The sequence below is a fragment of the Ips typographus genome, linkage group LG2, assembly GCF_016097725.1.
Source record: "Ips typographus isolate SLU linkage group LG2, UJ_Ityp_2.0, whole genome shotgun sequence".
In the NCBI taxonomy this organism is placed as follows: domain Eukaryota; kingdom Metazoa; phylum Arthropoda; class Insecta; order Coleoptera; family Curculionidae; genus Ips; species Ips typographus.
The window spans coordinates 22,498,475-22,508,902 of NC_138423.1; the positions used below are offsets into that span (position 1 = coordinate 22,498,475).

The 10,428-nt window shown below is 32.0% G+C and overlaps 3 protein-coding genes across 3 annotated transcripts; 2 read left to right on the forward strand and 1 right to left on the reverse strand.

Moving 5' to 3' along the window:
• Positions 1 to 999: 999 nt before the first annotated feature.
• On the forward strand, positions 1,000 to 3,784 carry Zip88E (Zinc/iron regulated transporter-related protein 88E). The gene is made up of 7 exons (XM_081974019.1): positions 1,000 to 1,224; positions 1,367 to 1,682; positions 1,737 to 1,868; positions 1,921 to 2,098; positions 2,324 to 2,536; positions 2,588 to 2,750; positions 3,067 to 3,784. Exons 1-7 carry the CDS (start codon positions 1,161 to 1,163, stop codon positions 3,072 to 3,074), a joined length of 1,074 nt encoding a protein of 357 aa, XP_081830145.1. The 5' UTR covers positions 1,000 to 1,160; the 3' UTR covers positions 3,075 to 3,784.
• A 28-nt stretch (positions 3,785 to 3,812) lies between these two features.
• Positions 3,813 to 4,257, forward strand: LOC145725314 (uncharacterized). Its single transcript, XM_081974023.1, has 2 exons — positions 3,813 to 3,947; positions 4,006 to 4,257. Exons 1-2 carry the CDS (start codon positions 3,829 to 3,831, stop codon positions 4,220 to 4,222), a joined length of 336 nt encoding a protein of 111 aa, XP_081830149.1. The 5' UTR covers positions 3,813 to 3,828; the 3' UTR covers positions 4,223 to 4,257.
• Positions 4,258 to 4,911: 654 nt separating this feature from the next.
• Positions 4,912 to 9,037, reverse strand: LOC145725312 (transmembrane reductase CYB561D2). Its single transcript, XM_081974020.1, has 2 exons — positions 8,673 to 9,037; positions 4,912 to 5,544 (listed from the first exon to the last, which is right to left on the reverse strand). The coding sequence occupies exons 1-2, from the start codon at positions 8,910 to 8,912 to the stop codon at positions 5,014 to 5,016; spliced, it is 771 nt and encodes a 256-aa protein (XP_081830146.1). The 5' UTR covers positions 8,913 to 9,037; the 3' UTR covers positions 4,912 to 5,013.
• Positions 9,038 to 10,428: the final 1,391 nt, after the last annotated feature.

The following is a 10,428-nucleotide window of genomic DNA, read 5'->3' on the forward strand; positions in this document are numbered from 1 at the left end:
TAGTACCAAAGTAATAAATAAAATGATAAATAACACAATTGTATCAACAAGGTTATAAGTATGTATGAGAATAATCAGCCAAAAATTAACAAAAACATTTGGAGTAAAGTAGTAAATTAAGAATTAATTAATTAGATTAAAACAATTTATCTCTAAAGTATAACAAGTTAGTCAAACCTTTTGGTACAAACTGTGTAATACATTGAAATAATCCAATATTAACAAACATATTTTATTACCAAAGCCTGCAAATCCGAAAATGCGTGCCTAATAAATGCATCCCTACTGTAAGATTAACACCCTGACACCAACGTTATATATTAATGAAGGATTTCGATTCTAAAGGGCGCAATTTGCGCCCTTGACATGTGTCAACTGCATCCAGTGTACCTTATTAGTTTTTCGTTAGGGTTGTGCGAGATACTACCATTGCGTATTACGTTACGAATTATTTGATAACCTTTCTGACCGCGTCTGGCATTTAAATGCGCAAAATTTGATTATCAAGACTTCATTGTAATGGTTTCTTTACATGCATTATTAATATACGATAACAAGGACGATTCATCAACTTAAATGGGAAATTGGGACAAAAGTGTATTTTTGTTTACATTAAAAGTAATATAAGTACTACAAACATGTTCATGAGATTTTGTGTTATGGAATAAACAATAGAAATAATCTTAATAAAACACACCTTGAGAACATTTATTTAAGTGCCTTCTCTTCAGAACTACTTTATTGGCCCACCCTGTATTATTCAATATCAATCAAAAACAAAATATTATTAAACGCCAAATGGCGACAAATTAAATAATCTTTAGTTATAGTTTAATCTGGGTTGAATCAGTTTTTACCTCATAAAACCAATTGAAAGAAAAAATTAACGTAAAAATATTTCTTTACCTTGAGTCAAAGCATTACGTTTCGCAGATAAACCTTATCAATAAATTGTATGCTTTAAATTGTAATTTTACACTGGATCTTTTAGTGTTCGAATAGATTTTAAACGTGAAACAACAACACATATGTAGGTCCGTCTACTATAGTCGAATAAAAAAATGTGTTTAGCTATTGACTTTTACGATTTGTGTGCAGTGTTTATTTACTAGGATTTGCTATATTGTATAGTATAATTTAGTATACATAGTGTTACTACAATGGAATTATCACAAGCAAAAATTATTGCTTTAGTTGCCTTAGGAATTGGAAGTATGCTGGCAGGTAAGTGTTATTGAGGAAACAAATCAAAAGTTAAATACATAATAATGAGATCAGAATTCTTGATAAAAAATAGACTAGAAAGAGAAAAATCAGAGAGAATTTTTATTGACAAATATTTCATATCATATTCTACTTCTTCTAGGTCTATTGCCAGCATGTCTTATCAAACAATCCAGAATGCAATGGCCCTTACTACTCAGTTGTTTGCTTTGTATTGGTGGGGGTGTCCTTCTATCCACATCTATAGTACATATATTGCCCGAAGCCAAGGAAGAAGTGCGACAAAGCTTCAAACCCTACATAGAATTATTTTTCTGCACAGGTTTCTTTCTTTTGTATTTAATGGATGAAATTGTGCATTTCTTTTACGGAGAAGTGTCAAGTCATCAGTCACCTTCTCAAAATGGACATGAACATTATCATAATAATACGGAAAGAAGAATTGATTTTATTGAAAGGTTTTATATTGTCGTTCTTTTTGAACTTCTATATTGATTGGATTATTGTTGCAGACATATTAGTACCAGATTTGTGCGTAGACATTCCAGTAACTTTCCGCGAACTAGGTATGATGCTACTAACCATCAAGAGGAAACTAGTACTTTACTGGACAGGCAATTACCATATAATCCAATCTTTTTCCGGTACTTAATTACTTTACAAAAACACCAATTAGTGGTTAAGTTTTCATTTTAGGGCCAAGTCAGATAGCGCATTATTCTGTGAAGAATTACCTTCACAATTATGTCACGTGATGCACCAAGAACCTTGTCAAGCAACCACTCCAATGACAAATTTGGGTCTTCTAGTAGCTCTTTCCATACACAGTTTACTGGAAGGGTTAGCCGTAGGTCTGGAAGGTTTGACGTCAAAAGTAAGTAAGGGTGAGTCAAAAATTGACCAGAAATTCCTAATACTTGTGTAAAGCATTTTGCACCCTCGGGCGGAAAAGTATTGCTTTTCCCACCTGTTAGGAAAATAACTATTTCCGAGTCTGCTTAGAACTTACTTTTAGTCGGCATACAGAAAGGTTCTAATTTTGCATTTGTGAAAACAACTATTACCTATCATTACGCTCAGTAATATAGTCTTATTTCAGGTTTTGTTGCTGTTAGGTGCAATTGCATCCCATAAACTAGTGGTCGGTTTCTGTTTGGGCATGGAACTGGCTTCGAACCAGTACATCACCTTTTGCAAACACTTTATTTGCATTCTGGTGTTTTCCGCTGCTTCAGTTGGTGGAATTTTTATCGGAATGTTAATTTCTGATATTCCTAATAACGTTATGGACGTTGTAATTCCAATACTTCAGGTACTTTCTTGCAAATTACCGGTGTAATTTACCATTTTGTTGAATTTTTAGGCTTTAGCTGGTGGTACCCTGTTGTACGTCACAGTTAGCGAAGTACTGCCGCGTGAAAGAGCTAGATGGCACCAACAGCACTCCAAAAGACTGGCAGGTGTAGCCCAGTTAGTATCGGTACTAGTTGGGTTTATCATAATGACAGGTGTAGGAAAATATCTAGGTAATTAAAACCAATTATGTACACCAGAAGTCAAGCAATTTTGAGATGACGTCAGACGTCAAGTCAGTGCTAACCGAAACAACCACAAAATTGTTGATTTGACAGTTCTTGGGTCTGTAGTATGTCCCTGACAAGTTTTTTGTACTTCCTTGCCAGTAGACGTTAATTTTTGGTTTGTCTGCGTTTCAATATAAGATAAATTGGTTTCAAAATACCTGACCTGTCAATGCATATTTTTGTGGAATTAACGTCAACATAATTTTGTTTGACTATTGGTATACCTTTTTTCACTAAATATAGTGTTTTGTTTTTTCAGAGCACTGATGATAACGAGTAGGTAATACTCGCGACTGAAACGAACTTAAAGTTAATTTAGGACATAAGCGTTGTGTTGTAAATATGTAATTAGATTTTCTTGACAGTGCCTAGAATGCTCTGTAAGTGAAAAGTTATATTTAGTGACATTTTCTTTGTTTTTTTTTTTAATCTATAGACTTAACGACCTTAAAGGTATACTTAAGAGATACAGTAACTGAAATTAATAACAATAAATGTAAAATAAGCAGGGTTTGGGTTGTAACCAAAATATTGTTAGTACCTACTAGTTTTTTCCTACTAAAATATTTTCAAACCTGTGAACCCAATTCTAAAGCCCAAACGTTTCCATATAGTTTAAACGTTTTGTTTTCAATGCTACATTCAATGTAAAAAGTAGTTTGGACGTAATCACTAATACTGTAGTTAAGGATAATAATCTTCAAAAAGACCATAACACTGTACTTAAGTACTGATATTGCTAAACTGATCTCGAATGGAAATATATTGCTATTTTACTGTAGGGTTTCTATGAAATGATTGCCGACCGATATCAGAAACTGGAATATTAATCTGAAAAATTTGTCTGTAACTTTGAAAATAATTTAGATGGTTTTTTTGAACATTTTGAAATGAATAAACCAAAAAGTAAAAGGACGTCGAAATTTTTTTAACATAATATGTTGACAAGTCGAATAAAAGCTGTCAAATTTTGCAAATGCCTTTAATTAGTACTGTTTGAAAAGCCATCAAAAATATAATTATGCAGAGATATTCAACAAACGCGGTGTGGTTGTCAGTGAAAGCAGAAGCCTCAAGTGACGATTTAAGCGAAGAAATCAACTACGATCTACCTGGATGTGCGTGTAAACATTGCATAAGGTAATAAGACGTTGGCAAAAAAATAGCATAGAAAATAGTTTTAAACCGTTATTTTCAGGCATCCAAAAGCTTACAGTTTAATTATCTTAACTGTTTGCCTTATTATTTTCACATCTTTAATAGTGAGCATGTTTGTTTTCAAAGCTGATATTCCAGCGGAGGATACGACTAGTCACGAACTACATGACAGACATAATGATATTCCTTCCGATGTTAATCATGGAAATACCAGTTTGTTAAAGTTGTCAGGAATTGATCAGTATAGTTACAATTAAAAGTTAACTTATAAAAATTAAAAGTGAAACAACCATATGAGTTTGAAGATTTAAATTTAATTTTCGGTTTTGTAAATTATGTGATAACAAAACTTTGAGTTTTTAGGTTTTTATTTTACAAACTCATAATACCTGACCAGAATAAATAAGACACTACTAACATTATTGCAAAAAATACTAATGTATACAATTACCAACAACTTTACCTGTACGTTAAGGTGAAGCCTCTCTGCTGTACAACATCAAAAACAAACTTAGAAAAATGTTTTAATTAGCATACAAGTTGATTTATTAATTTGAACCACTTGAAAGTTTGATTTACATTTTGAAAATATTTATGCCAGTAGGTGAAATCATGTATAATTGAAAAAATAGCAAATTTCTAAACAAAATGATCAGAAGAGCTCGGTAGATCACCAGGAGATTTTATGTTACCAGATTTTTTGGGAAAAAATACGTCTATAAAAAAGATTCTTCTTATATTTGTAATTTGTGAAATGTTGAACTAGTTTAGTTCTCTCTTTTTACCTACTTTTAAAAGCTAAAGGGTAGATTTGTAAATCACAAAATTGACTTTTTGTTAGAAAGTTGGAAGCACATTTCACCTAACACTCCTTACAATAGATTTATAAAACACAAAGTTGGGAAAAATTAACTTTTTGAGCTTCACTTTGATAATTAAATAATGCTTTCATTAAACAGTGGAACCAATCTTCTATTAAAAAATCTTTCATTCAATCATAATACTTTTTTAACATTTATTTCACATAACACACACAAACTCACTATTCTTATTCTGCTTTCTCTTCACTAAAATAACCTTTCACTACCCCATATAATTTGATTGAAGGTCCAAGCACAGCCCACGCTAACGGATATCCAACCGAAATCAGTCCAAAATAAAACACAGCAGTATTTTGGCTGGATTTTTTGCCGTACCAATTCGAGTAAAGACTTAAGATTAGAGCAATAGCTCCGAAGGTAAAAACGACAGTTCCGCTGGTCACGTGCACGAACTTCAACCAACGAGGCGACTGTACTTTCAGTTCTTTTTTGTACCAAAGCCCCAATCCGTTTATCACAGGACTGAAAGTGCCTATCAGGGCTATCAGGCCCATAAGTCCGTGCCAGCTTACGAAATGACTTTTGCCATTATTTGACTTGTTAATGTAGGCTACAGCAAATCCGATGACGGACATAATGTAGCCGATTGACAGGATGGTAACGTGCACCTTTACTCGAAAACCACCAGTCGTTTTGAGCCTCCAGTATGTGTTGTATTTGTTAATTGCAAAGAATCCTTCAGTCATCAACAGCATCCACTGAAACACACATACAAATTTTAAATTATTTCGTTTAGATCAGTGTTATTAATAGGAAAAAAGGCTTTAAATGAATTTAAAAAGTGTAGAAAGTGATACACTACTGCACGCTGAATTAGAGTTATTATCTGATTATTTACCCGATAATATAAGATTTACTAGCTATATTATTTAATAATATCTGGTGTTTTAGATAATATACACTGGTGCAGTTTTCACAGCACGATAAAATATTAAATTGTTTACAACTTTACATAAAACTATATGCATCTATTTTTTGAGATATTTTGTAATACTCTTTAAAATGTCGCAAAGTTTTTAATTTGAAAAAGTAAAAAAAATGTAATTTATAGAAAACATGACACAAATATTTATGCTATACTCACTACAGGTTTCTTTCTAATTATATTTGCAACTATTTCCGTTAATGTATGCGTACTACGATAATTCCATCCTAGTTTTCAGAAATACCAGCAAAAGTAGCATTGAAAAATACTAAATTTGAAACATCATCATTATTCATTGGAAAATACGTTACAGTCGAGTTTAGTTTATGTATTTCTTTTCCGCTTACATGACACCATTAACAGTTTGAAATAATTTACTTAGTCAAATTTAAAGAAAAATCCTATTAATTTACTATTGAATACCCAATATTTCGACCTTAATAAAAACATAAGTGACCAAAAAAATTATGAATTTTAAACGTTTAAAACAATTATATGGTATTTGAAAAAACTTTTGGTAAAAAAATAGTTTTTAAAGCATCAATACTTGTAGTCCGTATACAATTCATTACTTCCTCATAAATTGTACTATCAACAAACAGGTAATTATTTTCAAAAAAAAAAAAAATAGTGTAAAATACTTGATAAATAAATGATTTAATACTACTTATAATAAATTAATGCTGGTATCAACCAAGTGACTGGCAATTATGTCTACTATTTGTTTTGTTCTAATTGTGATGGTGTAACCTTGAAGATATATCAGATTTTGTTAGCGTTGCATACTTGGAAAAGTAATCTGACTGGGAAAAACTGATTACTGATTAATAAAAAATGTGTATAAGATGCTAATGTTTTCACAGATATGGTTTAAAACGCATTTTCTTCTTTATTTAAAAATGATAACTACTCTCGTATGTATATTAATTGTTTTCCTAAATCATAATTGTAAAAAAAATAATGGTTATAGTAAAAGATGGCCTAGGCACTATAACGACTAGCCACCAAATAGTCCTGATCTAATGCCTCTAGATTTTGTATGGGGTTAATTATTTGGTAATAAAAAAATATAAATAATAATCACTTCAGTACCTTTGTTTATTTATAGAAATTCAATTTTTTATGATCAGTCTGTCTGTGCAATAAACATGAAAAAATCTTTTATCTACTCCTAGCATGGTAATCATTCATTACATAGCTCATTTTGAGTTACGTAATGAGCGATTTTACCGCACTAGTGCGATAATAATCGATTTTATCGCACTAGTGCGATAAAACAACTTTAAATGAAAATTTCTGCTGTAATTGTTTATTGAATTTAAACATAACTTTGATAATACCATGAACAGACCTATCTTAAATAATAACTATATTTTACTTTTTATAAATATTAAAAGTGAAATGAATTCCTGAATTAGAAAGTTCTTGGATCGAATTTACACAAAAAAAAAAAAAGGCTGGATGAACTATAGGTTGCTGCCAAGGTTTCAAAGTACACGAGTAACACTTTTTCTTGAAAGGGACTCTTTATGTTCTTGGTCTCGCACCAGGTGACAAAACGTTGATACATTTTTTCATATTTCTCCTTTGACTTGGCAGGCAACAAGCCAGATACCACGTTTGCGGCAGCTTCTTCAATATCTGACGGAAGTTCTTCAGACATGTTCATAACGAAATGCACTTTTAAAAATTTGTGACTGACACTTTTAAATTGTCGCTTAAGTGATATGTGGAAACAAATGGCCACCATAGCAACAACACCAAAACAGTACAGCGTAGATGACAAGATTTAAGGGTAACAAATAACTACCCGTAGCAAGCATATACGAGACGTTCCTAAATAGTTCACATTGCACAAAATATTAATTTTTTTCTTACTTTACGCTGCTTCTGATGGTCGTAGATAAAATGTTGTACATCACCCGTGGGGTATGGCAAATTAACGTACTCGTGTGATCACCACAACTCGGTCTACAACCTCGTCGTGGCAACACTCCCACTCGTGACTATAAAAATGCTCATACCCCACTAGTAATGTAAATAACTATTATTTTAATAATTCAAGCTGCAAAGGTTACATGTTTAGACAAAACAATTTATCTTTTTTCAAACTTATAGTGAATTCACCCATGCATCAGCTCAATGATTTAATATAAAAAAATCTTGCAAAAAATATATAAGAAATAATAAGCGTGACAAGAACCAATTTGAGTACACACAAGATTTCTAATTAATGAAAGTAATTAATATACGCCATTTTGTTAATAATAAAGAATAACTGGTAAATTATTAATTGTTATACACTTTTTTGGTTTAGCCTTGACCCGCTATTTTTGCAATAATTAATATTGTTGTTTCCTAATAAACCTATAACTAATTTAGGAAGGTGTGTTCCTATAATATGACACAATAATAAATGGTCTAGTTTTTTCCCAACCCTCAAATGTAACAAATTTTTGATTATATTTTTCTTAGCTATATTTTTTTTAAAATAACTGCATTTTGTTTTATGGTATTATTATACATAAACTTAAGTTAAGTCTTTAAACAAGACCATTACATCAGTTACTGAATTTTGAGGATGTCCGATTATTTGATAATAATATTTCACAAGCAATCATGCAAAAATTGGTATACTAGTGCACTTAAAAGTACGTTTTTACAAAACCGTGCAAAAGCATTTCTTTTTGAATAACTTTTTCCTTTTGTTTAGATTAAGTCAGGCATTTGATCTCGCACTATAAAATAATGCAACAACCTTGATTCGCAGATATCTAAACACCAAATTAAACACGCGCAGTGAACAATAAACAGAAACCAGACGATTTTGTAATAATAATCAAAAAGTGTGTAAAACAATACTGATAATTTAAATGTGTTATATAAATAGTGTATACTTACACCGATTGACATCAAAAGCGGATGCCAAGTAAAAAAATCAAACTCGGTCCTGGTGGCCAATTTGAAAATGAGATAAACAAAGAGGATAACACTGATATGCGCTAAAGAAGTTAAATGAGTCCGAAAAGTCACTTCGTCTTTTGGTTTTTTCTTATGCGGTGGCGGTCTTTCTTTCTTGTTCGGGACATTCGTTTGATCGGTTGAGTCGACCAGCTGCTGTTCCTCCGGATTGGGCGACATATCTAAACCGACTAAAAGTAAAAGCTAAAGCTATTAAAACGTTGGTTTTCAACTACGTCGACACGCTTCAGACTTTTGCTAATGTTTGTAGGGCTCCATCCTCTCATATTACGTGATTGACGCTTTTATGAATGATATTAGTACTGGAATTTTCATTGTTTAAATTATATCGCTTTAATACTTCAGATTGTGCTTGTGATTAGATAAATCGCATTTATAATTACTCCATATACATACAGAAAAAGCTGAATGTTTTAGAAAATCTAGTTCTGATTTCAGATTTGACTTTAAATTAATAAAAGTATGTTTTTGAGATTTGCAATATAAACTAACAAAAAAAATTGATCTATGTCATTTCAGAAGATATGGCCGTTCCAAGTCAATTAGGCAATTTCAATGATCAACCCTTATTACAAACGTCAAATGTCAGATGTCACTCAAACCGTTTTTTTGATTAATACTTGTCACCTTAGATTAACCGTAAATTTAAATTGATTTGATTCCACCGAATGCATTGTAATTAATTAGAAAAAAAACAGTCATGGAATCCAAAAATTACGAAGAACTTGTAAAAATCTACGCTGAACAGGAGGAAACCCTTATACAGCTTGACTTGAAGCTGGATGGTGCGAACGAGGAATACGGCGAAACGCTCGGCGAATTGGAAAACGTACAAAAAGAAGCGGATGAATACCGTTTGCTTCTGGATCAAAACAAAGCAAATCTAATCGAAGAAACGGAATCAGTATTCTATGCTATTAAACAGTACGACCCAATTACAAATCAAATAAAAGAAACGCAGAACCACATAAAGGAATCCGATGAAACATTGAAGGAAATTCACACCACGCTTTCGGAGGTAATGCAAGACCAAATCAAAAGTATTGAAAAGGTGCACGAAACTATGAAACCGGAAAATGTGCCGAAAATTAAGGCAGAGTACTTGAAGAGACTGGAGGAGATTACTGTTGCTTTGGAAAAGACTGAGGAAGAGTTAAAAACCATAAAATACGAACCTGACTCAAAGTATGAAGCTCGGCAATACAAAATTTTTATGACTAGTGAAGTTCCTTTGAAACGAGAGGATATCAATATTAAACTGAAGAAAAGTCAAGAAATTATGACGGCCCGTGAAGCTGAATATAAAGAGATAAAAAGTCGATTAGCCCAGTACGATCAGGAAACACTTAAGTTAAAAAATTGGTTTAATGTGTGAAGAGTTGAAGTGTAGAGCTTATTTTAGTCTAGTTTCAAGTTTAATTCTAATCTGTGTTTATTAGTAAAAAAATATTAAAATGGGTCTGTTTTGTAAATGTTAATTATAAAGTCTTGCTTTGAAGAATTGTGATTTTATCCATTTCACTTTTAAAGCATTGGACTGTGGAGGCAGAGGTGGAGGGCATTTTATTTCGGTCTCCCTTTCATGTTTTTGTGTTATTTTCCAATTTGGCAACAGAGGCAAATAATTGACACTTGGCCATAGAAACGTCAGAGATTTGACGTTTGACCGATTATA